A 19,437-nucleotide genomic window follows, 5' to 3' on the forward strand; every position below is an offset into this window, starting at 1 on the left:
GCTTCTTACTAGGCTATTCACCAAACAGACTAATGGCAGGTGGGTTGTGGCCAACTTATGAAGAACCTTGTAGGTGAAGCTGAAGAATTTAAACTTTATCTTGAAATCAGTGGGAATGGCATGCAAACTTAGGTTTTAAAAAATATAACTCAGGTTACGTTGTGAATTGTAAGGATTTAAGGAAAAGGAAACAAGCTGTGAACTGGATGAGATATATTCTAAGGTAGTGGTAATGAGGCTGGAGGAAAAGGGATGAATACAAAAAGCAACAACAAAAGGTTCTGGTGACTGAATGGCTGTAGTGGTTATTTAGTTGGGACATATAAGCCTGAAGATTAAGAGAAAAGTTAATAAGGAACAGAATTGAGAGTTGCTGGCATAAAGGTGGTAACGATAGTCATATGTATAGATGATATCCAGGAAAAGTATAAAGGATAGAGCATAGAGTAAACCTTAGAACCCATACTTAATGAATGAGTGTGGAAGACAACAACGCTGAGAAGTAGTTTGGTAAGACAAAATTGAAAGGTGAGTGACATGAGAATATACTGTTAGGAGATTTGTAAACACCAATCTTAGAAAGCATTAAATGGAGAAAATCAATCAGGAGGAGAGGTTATAGTAAGCATGTGATTATCTTATCCATGAAAAGTTGTGAGGGGGAAATCTAAGACGTAAAAAAGATATGTCTTTCAAATCTACAGATAACACAAAATGAAGGTTAATATGACAGACACACATCAAAACCTGAAGCCAAAATGAAGAACAGACTTAATAAGGAGTCAAAATTAACAAAGTGGAATTAAGCAAGTGTAAATATGAAGTTCTTAATTTTAGGTACAAATATCAAGCGTCCAAAAAATAAGATGAAGATTTAGATTTTAAATAAAAGGATCATTTAAAAAAAATATCAACTTTGATATGGGTCAATAAATAGCTACTAAAAACATATATTCTTTGTCTTGTGTGCTTCATTTATCAAATGCCAAATATGACCAAAACAAGGGTGGCAAATCCAACTGTATTCAATCTGGAATATTAGATTCAATTCTGGATTCCATATTTTGAAAAGAATGCTCATGAATAAATGGTCTGGAAATCATACTGTGTATGAAATTATTAAAGGAACTGAGAGTATTTAGAAAACAAGAAAAAATAAGTAAAGGATATAATGACGGTGTTTATATATTTGTATAGTTACCAATAGGAAAGAGAAGACTGCTCCTATATAACTCCTGAGTATATATTATACTAGAGGCCTGGTGCATGAATTCATGTATGGGTGGGGCCCCTCTAGGTGGCCTGCAGGGATCGGGCCAAAACCCACAGTCCAACGCTGCCTGCAGCTCCTACTTGCCGCTCCCACTCATCCCAGTCCCACTGAGCCTGCTGCAGGCTCGCACCCAATCAGTTCCAATTGGGAGAGGCTTGTGGTGCCCCAGCTGCATGAGCCCTGTGCTGGCACCCTCACGAGAGGAGTGGCCCATGGGATCAGGCTGAAACTGGAGTTCCGACATCCCCTGAAGGGTCCCGGATTGCCAGAGGGCGCAGGCCAGGACTAGGCTCCCCACCAGTGCACAATCAGGCCAGGGAGGGACTGTGAGAGGGCTCGAAGACATGTCTGCCCCATCTTGCCCAGTCCTGATTGGCCAGACCCCAGCAGCAAGCTAACATATCGGTTGGAGCATCTGCCCCCTGGTGGTCAGTGCATGTTATAGTGAGCAGCTGAGCGGCCTTAGCATATCATTAGCATATTACACTTTGATTGGTTGAACAGTCGACCAGTCACCATAAGACCGGACACTTAGCATATTAGGCTTTTATTATATAGGATACAACTAGTTTTGGATAATATGACATCTGCCAAAAGAGTTACCCGCAAGAGATTTATATTTGCACCTTTACCAAGTGCAAATTTAAGGGGAATTTTAATTAAAATTTACTAAACTAACAAAACATTATACCTTAAAAGAGTAATTAATTCCTTACAGTAAAATATTTTTGCTAAGCTAATTCTTCACAAATGTGTGTTCTATGACAAAATATATAACTTACTTAAATTATTTTCCTCTAAACAATTTAAAGTGGGGGAAAAGGTGCTAACGTGAATTCAGAAGCTATGTAGAACAGTGATGAATTATGTATTAGATACTATACTGAAATTAAGTATAGCAGTTTTGAAATTACTTATTGCTTTTCATTGTTCCTGCAGGTCTTCAGGTTCCTAAATCTAAAATAAGACAAAAGTATTAATGTAATTGACAAAAATAAATAATCTTAATAGTTCCTATACATTTACCTACAAATTGTAAGAGTATAATTAACTATATAGATCCTCAGGTAAACAAACCATTCATAATCAATGAACATGGTCCTGAATCATAATCAAAAGCATAAAAGACAGAAAATATACTTCTCTTAACACAATCTACTTCTAAATGTGTCTAAACAAAATAGATAATCCTCTGTATTGGCTTATACCACCAAAAATCAGATTAAGAAAATTAATATAAGACATTTGTTTTTCTTATAAGTATAAGGAATAGAATTAAGGAAAATTTAAAATAATTACTGGGAGCCCTGACTGGTTTGCCTCAGTGGATAGAGCATTGGCCTGCGGACTGGAGGGTCCCAGGTTCGGTTCCAGTCACGGGCATGTACCTTGGTTGCGGGCACATCCCCAGTAGGAGGTGTGCATGAGGCAGCTGATCGATATTTCTCTCTCATCTATGTTTCTAACTCTCTATCTCTCTCCCTTCCTCTCTGTAAAAAATCAATAAAATATATTTTTTAAAAAAATAATTACTGGGAGAGTAATTTATCATAGGTAATAGAATACAAAGTTTCTTTTTTATACTATTATCAGTTGGATTAGAGTACAAAAACAGAGATGCTCACTCTATCAAATACTTTTTCATAGTGTAAATAAATGAAAATTCATAAATGTAAATAAATTACATTTACATTCATACATGCTAATAAATATCAATTTACATAAATAAATGAGAACAGAATTAAATGAGAGAACAATTGGTTCTTCCAATTCTTCAGTGATAAATACCTGATTTAATATTTGCAGTTTCTTCGCTTAAAAGAAAATTTCACCCATACAGCGTGGCTCAGTGATTGAGCATTAATTCATGAACCAGGAGGTCTTGGTTCAATTCCTGGTTCAATATACCTGGGTTGTGGGCTTGATCCCCAGTATGGGGCATGCAGGAGGCAGCTGATCATTGGTTCTCTCTCATTATTGATGTTTCTCCCTCTGCCATCTCCCTTCCTCTCTGAAATCAGTAAAAATATATTTTAAAAAAACAAATGCCTACTTTTGGGCCAGATTATTGAGTGATAAAACAGTATTTCTTGGATAAAACTCTTTATTCCCCATTTCCCCTCCCATCTTTCCAAGTTTCTATTTAAATCACTACTCTGGTTTATCTTCAGATCGTATAAATCTTTCACCTTTTACTGCTAAGATTAAAGTACGCTTATAGTTAAAAATAAAAACTTATCTAACTATATGCCTACTTACCTACTTTTTTTCACTCCATGAATCTTTGGAGGAAAAGGATAAAAAGAATAGCAATACACACCATAACAGAAATAAATTAGTTCAGAACCACTGCTAAATATCTTATTCATCGTATTAAGTTCTCCTCACTTAAGGACCAAAAATACAAAATCTATACCAAAACCTATACTTCCTTAGTTATGAGAATCTCAAAGCTTTAAGAAGGCTCTACTTAATGGTACTTAGGTAAGCAATTATTTCTATTAAACTAGGAAATGGACAAAGCCAATCAAATGACACTGTTAATCCTATATAATAAAAGGCTAATATGTAAATTGTCCCCTCCACCTTGAGTTCGACCTGAAGTTCAACCAGGAGTTTGACCAGGGGGTGGGGACAGCCCACCAACTGCCCGTGATCCCTCCCCAATTCGGGATGGGGTCAGCCAGCCAACTGCCCATGGCCCCTCCCCCCAGCTGGCCCAGCCCAATCAGTCCTGATCAGGGTGGGCTGGCCAGATGCCACCTGTGCACAAATTCATTCCCTGGGCCTCTAGTCTAAAAATAATTCACTTTGGGCCTAAAAGAACTTCTGACCTTCTCATGCTCTTGCAACCAAAGAAGAAACTATTTTCTAATTATAGCTGATCCATCAAAGTAACCTTAGAGGCACAACACAAAGAGTATTAGTCAAAAGTCAATGCTAAGAGTAGCAAGAAGTAAGCAGGGAGGCTTGGGTTTTACATTTCCATCTAAAGATTCTCAGATCTGCTCTGTATTTTCTTTTCTAATCTTTTGATAAAATTGACAGTCCAAGATGATGTATCAACTTGCTTTATTTCAAAGGTATGCATGTCTCAGAATGAATAAATCAAATCAAGTTAGGAAATTAAGTTAGTATTTCCTAAGCTAGTGGTAATGTACTGTGGTGGGAAGGAATCTAAATACATGCTAGGCATCTTAGTCAGTTTGGGTCAGTGGATAGAGCATCGGTCTGCAGACTGAAGGGTCATGAGTTCGATTCCATTCAAGGGCATGTACCTTGGTTGCAGGCTCGATCCCCCAGCCATGTGCGGGAGGCAACCATCAATGTGTCTGTCACATTGATGTTTCTCTTTCTCTCCCCCTCCCTTCCACTCTTGCTAAAAATCAATGGAAAAATGTCCTCAGGTAAGGATTAACAAACAAGCAAAAATATATATAAATAAACAAAAATAAATACATGCTAGGCAGTGGTGAAAAATAATTCTAAATACTAAACTTACACAGAAGTCCCACCAAGGAAAATGGTACCCTAAAAGCATTCTCTGACACTGCATGACAAAGGTCACCCGGCTTATATCCCAGCTCTACTACTTACTGGGGGTATAATTTTTAACAAGGTATTTAATCTCTCTATGCTTTGGTTTCCTCATCTGTAAAATGGAGATAACAGCATGAAAGATTAAATAATACAGTACACATGAAAAGCACTAAGCACAATGTCTGTTACAAAAGTATGAATTCGAATGTTGTCAGTGAGTAGATAATTAACACAAGTAGCTAAGAGTTGAGAACACCATTATTACTTTTTTCTTTAAAAAACATTAAATATTAAGATCTAAACTAATTCAAAACTAAGAAAGCAACTGAGGTCCTTTATACTAGATTAAATTTTTAGAAGTTGATTCTTCTAGTACTTATAAAAACAGAATAAAGAGGCAAAATCAGAAGATCCTGTTTTAAGTCTCATCTTTAATAACAACACTAATCAGATGAGCTTGGGCAAATCATTAACTTCTCTGTCCATTCATCCTATATAATAAAAGGCTAATATGCAAATAGACCAAACGGCGGAACAACCAACCAACCAAACAACCAGTCGTTATGATGTGCACTGACCACCAGAGGGCGCGCACATGGAACATGGCGTGCATTGGCAGCAAGCAGCAGAGCGGGGAACATGGTGGGCATTGGCTGTGGTGGGATGATGGAGCAGGTGAGCGGGGGCACCAGGCTAAGGAAGGTCGCCGGTCGCTGTTATCAGGGCAAGCCTCTGGTGGTTACTAAAAATTCTTTGCTCCCATGCACCGCGGTCCTGCCCGGTGCTTGCACCTGCTGCCAGCGTTGGCCCCGCTTGCACCCGCTGCCGGCACCGGAGCCGCCACTTGTACCCACTAACAACGCTCGGCACCAGCCCTGATCGCTCAGCACCGTCAGTGGGTGCAAGAGGTGGCTGTTGGTCCCGATCGCCCCTCACAGCTTCTCCACCTCCACTGGCTCCTGAGGGGTGATCGGGGCCGGCAGCCGCCTCTCACACCCGCTGTAGGCGCCAGCCCCGCTTGCACCCACTGCTGGTGCCGGCCCCAATAGCTCCGTGCCATCAGTGGGTGCAAGCGGGGCCAGTACCATTAGCGCGTGGGAGTGGCAGTGGAGAAAGCAGGGCTGCCAGCAGACAGGGGACCAGGGGCCACAGCGGGAGGGGCTCCACGGGGGCATGGAGGATGGGCCAAAACCTGCCCGTGCCCACCACAGCCTTGCAACTCACAGTTCCTTTCAAGGTGCACAAATTTGTCCCTAGTTAATATATGTAATAGAAGACATACAATCTGTCCATTCCAATACAAATGTATAGTGGTAGATTCAAATAAGATATACATAAAGAGCTAATATTTACAAGACACGATAGCTTAATTATAATTCAATTTTCCTATCAAAACTACAGACAAACATCACCCATCAAGAACATGCAGTTAATAAGGTATACAAAAACTCCAGGCTTTATAAAAATAATCTATTCTTTTGCATTAATGATGGAAAGCTAGTTATAACAATTAGTAATGTAAGGCAAAAATCACAGTAATTCTATTATTTGCTAAAAATATTCTTCTCCTTAAGAAAAATAACAAGTAAAAAAAAGGTCTCAGCTACTTAATAAAGATAACTACATAATCATTTTAACTGTGCTGGATTTTACAAATGCTGTAAGAGATTTAATCATTAAAATTTGGCCTGGTTGGTGTGCTCAGTGGTTGAGCATTGACCTAGAAACAGGAGATCCCAATTTGATTCCTGCTCAGGTCATATGTCTGGGTTATGGGCTCAATCCTCAGGTGTGGGACATGCAGATAGCAGCCAATCAATGATGCTCTCTCCTCACTGATGTTTATATATTTCTTTCTCCCTCTTCCTTCCTCTCTGAAATCAGTAAGAAATACTAAAAAAATAAATAAATACAAATTAAAAATATAAAATTCAACTTACTTGTATCTGACAGTTTGTACTGTTTCTGCTGAAACATTGTTAACAATGCATTTAGCAGCACATTCCAATCCCTGCCAGACAGTTGAAAATCCTGCAAATATATTTAAAAGTAAGTAAAAGTAGCCTATAGCAAATAGACTTTCCTAGTTTAAATTTCTGGCCTTTATGTTACCTTGAACACTACTTGCTGCCACGACCATAGCACCATCCAGGGGAGACTTCCCATTTCTGTCTTTTTTAAGAGATTCTGGAACAAGTTTGCTTCCATGCTTCTTGACATGTGGAGCTAGTTCCTTCCCAACACAATTTGCTACAGTGCAAACTCCATCAACTACATAATCATAAAAAAAACAAAAACTTTTGAAATAATGTATTCTTCCCTTGATTTTACCACTCTACTTTAATAAAATTCTTACACAAGCATCTAAAGTTGTTTTACTGCATGTTACCATTTCTGTTTAAGGATAAGAACCAAGGCTGGCTATTTTTTAAACAAAGTCTATTGTTTGGTTTAAGGATGTGTCTTCAGAGCCTACTGATATTTTGAATCCTGCTTCAAATATATGTTCTTTTTGGCAATTTGCTTAAAAGAGAAGGATCTGTCCTAGCTGGTGTGGCTCAGTGGATAGAGCATCGGCCTGAGGACTGAAGGGTCCCAGGTTTCATTTTAGTCAAGGGCACATTCCTAGGTTGCAGGCTCAATCCCCAGTGGGCGGCATGCAGGAGGCAGCCGATCAATGATTCTCTCTCATCATTGATATTTCTATCTCTCTCTCCCTTCCTCTCTAAAATCAATAAAAATTATATATATATATATATATATATATATATATATATATATATATATATATTTTTTTTTTTTTTTAAAGAGAGAGAAGGATCTACCTTTTCTATCTGATTGCTGCAATGCAAGATGGTAGATCCACCTTTCGGGTTTTCCAGCTAAGGGTATTTGTATTTTTTCTCCATGTCCACAGATATCTCACTGAAATAGTAGTAAAGTATTTAAATCTACATAAAAGTAAACAAACCAAAATCTGATTCAAAAGAAAACTAGATAACAAAAAGATAATCTTACAAAATTTAAAGATAATCTCTAAGAAGCTATCTATCTTAAAATACCAAACTTTAGAGCTGTCAAAGAAGGGTAGGTAGAAGCATATTGCTTGAGAAGGCTGACACCAGAATCACTAAATCAGCTTTATTCAAACAAAATATCCCTTTCTCTTGACCCTCAACTACCATGCAGTGAACAGTCCTTAAAAGAATGTGTCATATTTGCCTAACCAGTGTGGCTCAGTGGTTGAGCATCAACCTATGAACCAGCAGGTCATGGTTTGATTCCTGGTCAGGGCACATGCCTGGGTTTCGGGCTCAATCCCCAGTGGGGGTTGTGCAGGAGGCAGATGATCAATGCTTGATGCTTCTATCTCTCCCTCTCCCTTCCTCCCTGAATCAATAAAAACATATATATATATTAAAAATAGAAAATAAAATCAATAAAAAATATTATTTAAAAAATGTGTCATATTCAAGGATAGTAAACACATATTCAGGACCATTCCTTTTCAAAGATACAGATGCTCTCTTCTCTAACATGATCAAAACAACCCTTTAACCAGTGTTTCTCAAACTTTTTATACGCAAGTAAAAATCACCTAGGGAGCTCATAAAAATGCAGATTCTGAATCAGTATGTCAATTTCAGAAATATTGTTAAGGCTCTGATAGGTTGATGTTGCTGGTCTATAGATTCAACTATGACTTGAAAGATGAAACTGCTTTGTTCTAATTCTTTACTCTTAAAGATAAACTAAATTGAGCATTCAGATTAACTTGAATTAAGAGATTATTTGTCATTTAACTGAAAAGAAGTAAAGCCATCTAAAATCAGCTTACCCAGGAACTGACTGACTTTCGCTGCTCCTCCTGTAGCCTGCTTTGCTATATGAAGTCCCCTGGTCACAGCTGGACTAACTTCCGCCGGTTTTTCTTCTGGTTGAATCCGTTCTCGGAGTTTAGAAGCACCTTTCTGGATTGCTTTGCCAGTAAATTCAGCACCTTTAACTAAACCCCAACTTACCCAGGAAGCACCTTTTAAAAGATAATTTTAAAATGCATAATATTATAGGGTGATTATACCTTTAAACCCTTTAATAACTAACTGATCAGCAGGAAAAAATCCAAGGAGTTCAAATATCAGATTCCAAACATGCCATAAATTTTCAAGCCAACTTTTTGCACTTACAGTTTTCTGTCTGGAATATACACATTTTCTAAGTAAATTCATCTTTAATACTTATACCACTCAATAAGAATTCTGTACCACTGTTTGCTGCCACTACAGCTTATAGGTGTATCTGTGTACCACAATATACTATTGTTAGGGACTAATTTGGGGTAGTGGTGCCATTAAGATAGTATTTGGCTAGAAGACTCAGATATCCTTGTTCTTTTTGCCTTAGTCCAAGCACCATGTTCTCCCCATGGAGTCCTTTAGGGTAATAGACACAAAGAATGCTAACTGGAAACCAAAGAATCTAAATCTCAAACACTAAGCAGAACTCTTGCTTGCTTGCTTTAGTCTAAAGGCATAAGACAGGGGTCCCTGTTGCTCGCTCAATCTTAAACCCAAACCTTTGAGTCCTAGCACATTTTAGCTTGCAACATAAACGTAAATGACAAAGACATGAGATCACTGAAGGAATGCATGAGAAGAAAAAACCTAGAGAGAAGAAAACTGAGAGGCCTAGTTGGTGTAACCATTTCTCATGAGAGTAGGCTCTAGTCCAGGGGTGGGCAAACTTTTTGACTCGAGGGCCACAATGGGTTCTTAAACTGGACCGGAGGGCCGGAACAAAAGCATGGGTGGAGTGTTTGTGTGAACTAATATAAATTCAAAGTAAACATCATTACATAAAAGGGTACGGTCTTTTTTTTTTTTTAGTTTTATTTATTTCAAACGGGCCGGATCCGGCCCGCGGGCCGTAGTTTGCCCACGGCTGCTCTAGTCCTTTGCTTTGCTTGGGCTTCTTGCAGCATGAATAAAAGAGACTGTCAGAGGGATAGCAGGATGGCAGAGACTTCTTTAGTGAATAGGCCCCCAAGGGGCACGTGGGTGAAGAAGTGGGAAGGAAATGGGAGAAGCAAGAAAAAATGCACAAGGAGAAAGGTTCCTCTTAAGAGGGGGCAGAAAGTGTTACCCTGCCCTGGAGAGAGCTTATAATTTTAACTATATCCTTTTTAGTAATACCCTGAATCTAGTTTTTAAAATTAGACATGTAAAATAATTATGTCCTGCCTAGGTCTGTTGCATGGTTCTTACTACTTCAGCCTATGAGTGAGCAAGTATCCAGTGATCATGTGAAAACCATAACTATTTTAAAACGCTAGCAACAAAATATGCCAAATATAACGGATTAGAAAAACTGATATATTTCTTTTCCTGTTTCAGTAAACATGTCTACTTTCAGTTCTAACCCTGCCACCAGTGTCCTACCCTTGGGAGAGGATCAGATCTCAAACTCAGGCAAACAGGTTCCATCCATGAGTTCCCATAACAATAAAGGGATTGAAGATGTCTAGTAAAAAAAAAAAAAATGTGTTTCTAGAGTTAAGTTGTAGGTTGAGAAGTTTTAAGAAGTAAAAACCAGGTGAACTTGAGAGAAGAAGAGTGAGATACTGAAAAATGGGCCTTGAAAGGACTGACTCCATCCTGTCCTTCTGAGTTTGTGCCAGTAATCTAATGTACATTCTATCGACCTACAGTCTGACTCTAGTCACTGCTCCCTCTTAATTGTCCTGTCTTGCAAGACCTGTTTACTTAAGCACTACTCCCATTTTAGAAAGACCATAAACCATGAACAATACAACCCCCAGACGGAGTTAGCAACACTAGCACCAGGCCAGGCCTTGAGATATAGTCTCACTGCCCCATCCCAGCACTAGGGTTTTTTCAAAGCCTGTGAAAGGTCCGGAAGTCCCATCCCATATTTGGGAGACAAAGACAATGGGGAAGTATATAGGGAAAATTTCCTCCATGTTTTTTTTGGCTCAAGACTTTGAGAGGCAACTCCTCAGACCACTGGCATAATAAAGACTCCGGCTTACTTTTTAAGGCGTCCTTTGTTTAGCTCACTGATTTCCAATACAACAATACCATAAAATAAGTGACAATGAAACAAAGGAGAGCTCAAGTAGACTAAACAACTACGACGCAACTCTATAAAAAATGAGGGAAGAATTCCATTAATGAATGAGAAAAAAAATGGAAATGAGATAAATGAAAAGTCATGGGACTAATGAGAAATACTAGATGCAAATTATAAATAAGCCATCACCATGGAAAAGCATAACAGAGGTGATAAATACATTCAAACTGTAGACATTGCAATAGAAGATAAGGAATATAGCATTTCATTAGTAGCCATTAAGAGCTTTTAAATGGCATGTATAATGCCAGATATAGATTTATTCTATCCATGTTTGCATCCTATGCACCCAGTTAATGCTAAGATATAGCCAGCCATGAATGTTTGCTGAGTAAGTGAGAGGTTGGCAGATGACTTAAAATGATGTAACTCAAATCAGTCTATTATCACCAATCCTCTACCTCCTCCCAAATTAGCTTACTAGACTCTACTCCATCTAAAATGTTTGATAGCTGCCTTTTTAAAACATAAGTCTAGACTTCTCAAGCCAATATTCTACACAGGTAAATTTTAAGCAGTTATTTAACTTTTTTTACCTTTTACATTTTTAAAACAAGACTATAAATTTTACTAATTTTACTTATCCTTTGACAAGTGAACAGGAATCAATCTTGGGCTATGATGACTGAGCTCAATTTGGATACTTGGTTACTCATCTTTGTACAGAATCTGCATGAGTCAGGTAGAAATAGTCTCTTGACAAACCAGATAATTTTCCCTAGAGTAAATCTTTAGTATTTTCTGCACCTCTTTGTCACTTGAGCCTTAAGTATTTGGTGAGCTAATGGTATTTCATCTACTTATTAAAAAGCACATAAGAGACATATACTCTGATTGGCATTTAAATGGTTTTAATGTCACCAACTGTTAGTGGTATTCCTAGATCTCTAGCCCTCAGGGTATAGCATGAAAAAGAAAAGAGTTACAAGCCTGAAGACACTGAGAGTTCTTCTGAAAGCTCTAAAGAGATCTCTCCCCAGGATTAGATGGTTCTAAAGATGCTTCACTTCCTTGAGTAGAACTAGCCTGTAGAATCTGTGTAGTACCTGGGAGGCCTAAGACTTTGCAGTATGTGGTATTTTCTAAAGATGCCCCAAAACAGTGTCTCTTATTCCACATTTTCTTTCAACATAATCTTGACATTCTTCCCATTAAGAAGTGGAATCTATGTCACATCCCCTTGAACCTAGACAGGTTTGTTATTTGCTTGTAATGAGTGACGTTGGAAATTTCCAAGAAAATGTCAGAAAGGGTAATGCAGCTTCTGCCTGCTTGCTGGACCATTCATGCTTGAAACTCTGAGCTACCACAGAGAAGCCAGACCAGCTTAAGGCCTTCATGCTGAAGTCAAGCTGCATGGAAAAGCCATGTGTAGGCACTATATTTGGCAGTCCTAGATTTTGAGTTCTCCCAAACTGGATGCCAGATGTGTGAGTGAAGGAGCTTCAAATGATGTCAGCCCCCCAGTTATTGAGTTACTAGTCAGTCTGAGTCTTCCTAGCTAATGCCCTAACATCATGAAGCAGATATAAGCCATCCTTGCTGTGACCTTTTTGAATACCTGGCCCACAGAATTCCTAAGCATAAAAAAAAATGTTTGTCATTTCATGAGATTAGGTGTGGGATGATTTGTTACACAGTGATAGTAAATGGACAATCTTATAGCAGTATAAACTCAAAAAACTTAAGAAAATAACCTTTGAATTTAATTATCTACATAAGTGTGGATACAGGCACATATGAATACTGACCAAATAACAGCTTAGCAGCCTGTAAAGGTAAGGGGCAAGGTAGTAAGAGTAAAGGTTTTTCTTTACAACTTCTTTGAAAATCTCTTTCAAGCGTCAATTTTAACTGTTACAATTATATTTTTAATAATTGGCTTCATTTTTTTCTTGATTCAAGCAGCATTTTGAAACTGGGCAAAATAATTTGTTAACTCCCAACTAATGGTTATTTTTCACTTATTTTAGCTTGGTGGTTTTTCATAATGGCAATTTCCTACAACTTTATTAGTTTAATGAATTTTTACTACAAAATGAAAACCTGTATCAATAGTCTTTTAAATGATTGGTGAAGATCCCATTATTGAGTCATGAATTTGTCCTACTGAAGAGTGACTGGCAATGTTTTTTTTAAACTAAAGTAGGTGGTCTAAATGTGAGAGCTATTACAGTTGAAAAGCTCAAATGTTAACTAATTAAAGAAAGAGAGAGAGAAACCAAGATGGCGGCATAGGTAAACACCCGAAATTGCTGCCTCCCACAACAACTTCAAAAATACAACTAAAAGACAAAACGGACATCATCCAGAACTACAGGAAGGCTGGCTGAGTGGAAATTCTACAACTAGAAGGAAAGAGAAAAGCACACTGAGACTCAGAGGAGGTGCAAAAGTAAAGTGAAGCGGTACAGAGGCTCGAGCGCGCGGAAAGGGGCTAGCAACTGAGGACGCAGCTGTCTTTTTGAATCGGGAGGGAGTCACAAGCCCCCAACTGCTCTGAACTCCAGTTCTGGGTGAGTCTCTGGGGACCCAGACTCATACAGGAAGAAACTGGACTGTCTGGCAGCAGGTGGAACTTGAGGGCGGCTTTCTCTCAGAGGTGCTTGCAGCGATTAGCGGGACACTGAGATTCGGGGCCTCTTAGGACAGGGCTGAGGATCAGCCATAGCTGCTTGCTCCTCTCTGTTGATTCCCTGAGACCCCGCCCCACCCAAGCTGCGGCAGAGACTTTTGCATATGAATGCCCTGGCCCTTTGCAATCTGAAAATTAACAAACTGCAGCTGGGTCAGAGAGACCCCGAACTTCCAAAAGAAGGCCCAAGGCCCCACAGCAGCTTGCATTGCTTCACAGCTGGGCCTCATCTGAGCACCTCCAAACCCCAAACAAGGAAGGGGAATTTGCAGATCTCTTCGTAGCTCCTGCTGGATAGCATCAGGCAGAGGCTAAATTAATACCTCCTTAGATCCAAGAGCCAGTGTACCCAGCGGTCAGAGTGGGACCATCAAGATTACAACTCCTCAGATCCATAAGGGACACACTCAGGGGGCAGACTCAGTGAGCACCAAAGCCCCACTGAAGCAAGTCTTGCCCCATAAGGGTGTCTTCAGCACAGAAGTTCTCCCACCTTAGACACAGCTGATTCTCACAGCCAATTGGCCTGGAGGTCAATTCCTCCCAGTGATACCTACAACAATCAAGGCTTAACTACAATAAGACTGTGCACAAAGCCCACAAAGGGGTGCACCAAGAGTGTCCACCTCAGGTAATTGGGGAGGCTGAGCCACTGGGCCCTACAGGACACCTAGCACACAAAGCCACTCTATCAACACAGGGAAGCAGCCAAAATGCGGAGACAAAGAAACAGGTCACAAATGACAGAAATAGAGAAAAGCAAACTAATAGATATAGACTTCAAAACCACACTTTTAAGGTTTTTCAAGAATTTTCTAGAAACTGCTGATAAATTTAGTGAGACCCTGGAGGATATGAAAAAAGACCAACTAGAAATTAAGCATACACTGACTCAAATAAAGAATAATATATAGAGATCCAAGAGCAGACAAGAGGATCCCAAGAATCAAGTCAAAGATTTGAAATACAAAGAAGCAAAAAATATCCAACCAGAAAAGCAAAATGAAAAAAGAATCCAAAAATATGAAGATAGTGTAAGGAGCCTCTGGGACAGCTTCAAGCGTACCAACATCCATTTTATAGGGGTGCCAGAAGAAGAGAGAGAGCAAGATATTGAAAACCTATTTGAAGAAATAATAACAGAAAACTTCCCCTACCTGGTGAAAGAAATAGACTTACAAGTCCAGGAAGCACAGAGAACCCCAAACAAAAGGAATCCAAAGAGGACTACACCAAGACACATCATAATTAAAATGCCAACGGCAAAATACAAAAAGAGAATCTTAAAAGCAGCAAGAGAAAAACAGTCAGTTACCTACAAGGGAGTACCCATACGACTGTCAGCTGATTTCTCAACAGAAACTATGCAGGCCAGAAGGGAGTGGCAAGAAATATTCAAAGTGATGAATAGCAAGAACCTACAACCAAGATTACTTTATCCAGCAAAGCTATCATTCAGAATAGAAGGTCAGATAAAGAGCTTCACAGATAAGAAAAAGCTAAAGGAGTTCATCACCACCAAACCAGTATTATACGAAATGCTGAAAGGTATTCTTTAAGAAGAGGAAGAAGAAAAAGGTAAAGATAAAAATTATGAACAGCAAATACATGTCTATCAACAAGTGAATCTAAATATCAAATGAATAAAAAATCTGATGAACAGAGTAAACTGGTGAATATAATAGAACCAGGGGCATAGAAAGGGAGTGGACTGACAATGTTTGGGGGGAAAGGGGTGTGAGGGTGCAGGAAGAAACTGGACAAAAATCGTATACCTATGGATGAGGACAGTGGGAGGGGTAAGGGTAGAGGGTGGGGTGGGAACTGGGTGGAGGAGAGCTATGGGGGGAAAAAAGAGGAACAACTGTAATAATCTGAACAATAAAGATTTAATTTAAAAAAAAGAAAAGAAAAGAAAGATATATATCAGCAATGACCATTCTGGTTTTAAAATAATTAGTCTGAAGCCCATTGTAACCACTATTAAATAGTAGGGACTACTCTCCAAACAGCTTGGCTGTAATCCTTATATCTTCTCATGCTTGCACATCTGTGTGGTAAGGGAGTGCCGCTTTGCTTCCAAAGACAGATGAATATCTTACCATTTTTTGGTTGTGGAGAGGAAAGAAGGGCGGAAAAAAATAAAAGGTTTAAAAGGAAATTTCAAAGGGAAATGGAAAATAACTAATTTTATGTTCAGAACTGTTTGGAGATTCCTGAAGCTTTTCACTATCAATTTTCCCAAGAATAAAAGAGAATAGATAAAAAAGAACTTACACCTATATGTCAATATGTTCCTTCAATTTTTGTTTTAAGTGTTTATAAACTGATGATTTAGAACCAAAATATAAAACATTATCTTCCTAAATACTCTTTTATGGGTCCCAAAGGTTTCACATTAAAGGGGAAAAAGTTATACCTGACAAAATGTTTTGAGCCACTTTCTCACTCCATTCAGGTAATTCCTTTGCTTTTTCTTCTGCAACCGGCTCATAGGGTACCATGTGACTCAGATTGACTTCTTCACTTGAAGTACCTTTACCCTGAATAGTAAACATGTTTCAAATGTGAAACAGAAAGGTACTAAGGGGGAAAAGTTATAAGTTTTATGTACTAAAATATTAAAACAACAAATATTAGATATAATAATTAAATATCTCCAGCCAAACTAGTTACCACTATATTTTATAGTATAAAGTGCAATACCATAACTGCCATGAAGTTGAAAACTTTCTGGTCTTATATATAGTCCCAGTGCTAAGTAAGACTTAAAAACCAACGTACCTCCAGTACAGCATTTATCAAATCATATTTAAAATGACATTTTTCTTTTCTTGACTAACTATGAGTTCCTTCACTCTGCTATAAACCCCTAGATATTAGTATGTACATGGTTAGAAGATTTCTGTTAAATGACTCAATCAGTGAGGAAGGATGTATCCAAATAAACTGGTTTTGACAGAAATCAAGTAAAAGCAAGTAAAAATATATAAATACAAAATAACCTGCCATTCCATTTGAATAGAAATGGGAACACAGAAATACCTGTACATTGATTATTCAAGTTATTATGAGAGCTAGAGCCAACACTCAAAATCTCAAAACTAAATTTATTCATTCTAAGAACTCAGAAGCAAGTTAACTCAGACCTTATAACTTGAAAATCAAACTTCTCAACAGAAATACAGAGAACTTCACTTAAAAACTTCTACACAGGCGAAAAGCCACTCTTAAGTAAAAACTCCCGATTGCTTCCCACATCAGCAATATGCCCACACTTATTTCTGAGGCCAGGTTGTACATTAGAGAGAAGGTACAACCTAGCTTTCTATACAATCTATGTACCTTCATCTAATAATCACACTAGACAGAAATGATCTCTTTGCTGACCTGTCCTCCCCACTGAATGGTCAATTACTTGAAATGAGAAATTTAAACTTTTCCCACTACGCTCAAAATTCTAGCACTTAATATTTACTAACTCTAATCCTTATGTACCACTTATAGCATACTAGAGGCCTGGTGTACGAATTCATGAACCAGTGGGGTCCCTCAGCCTGGCCTGTGGGATCGGGCTGAAACCAGCTCTCCGATATCCCCTGAGGGGTCCTGGATTGTGAGAGGGTGCAGGCCAGGCCAAGAGACCCCACCAGTGCATGATCGGGGCCGTGGAGGGACGCAGGAGGTTAGCCAGCCAGGGAGGGACTGTGGGAGGGTTTAGGGCATGTCCGGCCTGTCTCGCTCAGTCCTGATAGGCTGGACCCCAGCAGCAAGCTAACCTACCAGTTGGAGCGTCTTCCCCCTGGTGGTCAGTGCACGTGATAGCGACTGGTTGATCAGTTGACAGTCTGCCCCCTGGTGGTCAGTGTACATCATAGTGAGCGGTTGAATGGCCTTAGCATGTCATTAGCATATTACACTTTGATTGGTTGAACAGATGACCAGACGACCGGACACTTAGTATATTAGGCTTTTATTATATAGGAGCATATACTCAGAATATAAGAAATGAAACAAGAAACCACTAAATAACTACAAAATATGTTAAATAACCCATCCTCTGTCTTGTTGACCATCAAGAAATAAGGAACTGAATAAAAATGGCAGTCTAAGAAAAAGCATACCTAGCCCCAAGAGCTTGGTGTATATAGGAAGGTTTGTGTTTGAGAACAACACAAAACAAAAAAGTATGTACATCATTAAGGTAAATATCAAAATCTTTCAAATAGTTGCAAAAAAAAATCTATCCCTCAAAACATAGAATATCTTTTAAATCACTTTAAGTAACAAACACTTGGAAAGGGAAATATTAAAGCTGCTAATTATGTTTACTAGTAATCACTTTGTAACTCTACAAGTTGTGCCATTTTTTTTAGTAAATGGGGATAAGATCTTATAAATAATTGAAACTGGTTAAAGGTACCTTTGATTAGAACACATACACAGACCTCACTGCTCTTTTACTTAATTTACTTACCTTCTTACCCCGTTTTCCTTTATGATGTATATCCTTACTACCTTGGTCCAATGAAGGATCCAATTGTCCCACATCAGAGACACTGGCTTCCCTTAGTTGGCCAGAGGGGCATCTTGCTCTGCCAGGGATTTGGAATTCATTTTCTCCTTCAGCCCGGTTCCAGTTTGCCTAGGAATTAAAGGACTAAGATTAGCTAAAATCTGACTTTTTCCAGATGACTTTCCTCCAAGCTATGGTACATCATGGTCTAATAATACACCTGGTCAGATGTCAGTGTTTGACAGTCTTATTTTAAATACAACTATTTTTGTTTGTCTTTCCCCTATATTTCAGTTTTATCTCATCACCAAACCTCAAACCTTTGAGTTTGTTAGTTCACAGCATATGACCTAAGTCAAATTTCAAAAGACAAAGAATAAAAAAGTTACAGCAGTTTGTTGGTTTAAGCTACCATAAAGTCAGATGCAGCTACATGTGAATTTAATTATATAATAACTAATATGTTTTAGGAAACATATATAAGACTAAATAAGTTTAAAGGCAATTAACAAAACTCATGTCCAGTTTAACTACTCTGAGTTGTTAGAAAGCTGATTGCTGATTTAAAAAAAGGGGTTTTTTGCACTTAATACTAAAGGTATTTCGCTAGCATACACTTTGCTGAATGAATACTTAAAGAGTGAAAAAGGTCAAAATTATTGCTGGTAACTAACTTCTGTTTACAGTTGGGAGTTTTGGGACAACAGAGAAAACAACAAAACACATGCAACAAAAAAATAAAACTCAACACAGATAAATATATAACCTAAAAGTCAGTTTAATTTCTTTACTAAAGCCCCAGTAATACAGAGCCTATGAATGTAGGGGTGAAGAGAAAAACAGCTCCATGATTGGTCTGGAATACTAAATAATATCACTTCATTCTCCTAGTAAACAATAAAGCTAAGACACTCATATACATATTTCACCATGTTCCTGCTTTTGTAAACTCCTCTCAATGAACACACAGTCTACCCACACCTCTGTATGGGGATCCTGTTTTGTTAGCATAGATTAAATGTTTAGCATTGACTATGCTAAAGTATATGTTGATCACCAGGTCATTTACACTTACACAATTTAATGCTGAGATGACTCTCTACCCTTTTACTTAGTTGGTGAACTGCTCCCATCATCTTTGATCTTTTAAATATAAGTATGGATTCAAAGTGTATTCTACTTCCTGAGAAAACAGGAACAAATCTTTCAAAACTTAAATAAAAGTGAACTACAGTAGATCCTTGAACAACACAGGTTTCAATTGGTGGGTTCACTTTTATGTGCATTTTCTTCAATAAATACTGTAAATGAACTTCTGGCCAA

At 38.4% G+C, this 19,437-nt stretch overlaps 1 protein-coding gene across 5 annotated transcripts in view; it reads right to left on the reverse strand.

The window, feature by feature from the left end:
* SPART (spartin) overlaps window positions 1-19,437 on the reverse strand; it is a 66,765-nt gene that overhangs the window by 9,831 nt on the left and 37,497 nt on the right. For 3 of the 5 annotated variants that reach the window (XM_059684330.1, XM_059684329.1, XM_059684328.1), the window contains 6 exons: window positions 18,076-18,243; window positions 16,018-16,141; window positions 8,652-8,846; window positions 6,926-7,084; window positions 6,754-6,844; window positions 2,195-2,230 (listed from right to left, as the gene is read on the reverse strand). In XM_059684330.1, coding sequence (XP_059540313.1) covers window positions 2,195-2,230; window positions 6,754-6,844; window positions 6,926-7,084; window positions 8,652-8,846; window positions 16,018-16,141; window positions 18,076-18,243 — 773 coding nt within the window. Of the gene's footprint in view, window positions 1-2,187; window positions 2,231-6,753; window positions 6,845-6,925; window positions 7,085-8,651; window positions 8,847-16,017; window positions 16,142-18,075; window positions 18,244-19,437 lie in introns of all 5 variants that reach the window. The other 2 variants (XM_059684332.1, XM_059684331.1) reach the window with 2 other exon arrangements.

This window comes from Myotis daubentonii, chromosome 2 (assembly GCF_963259705.1).
Source record: "Myotis daubentonii chromosome 2, mMyoDau2.1, whole genome shotgun sequence".
NCBI lineage: Eukaryota > Metazoa > Chordata > Mammalia > Chiroptera > Vespertilionidae > Myotis > Myotis daubentonii.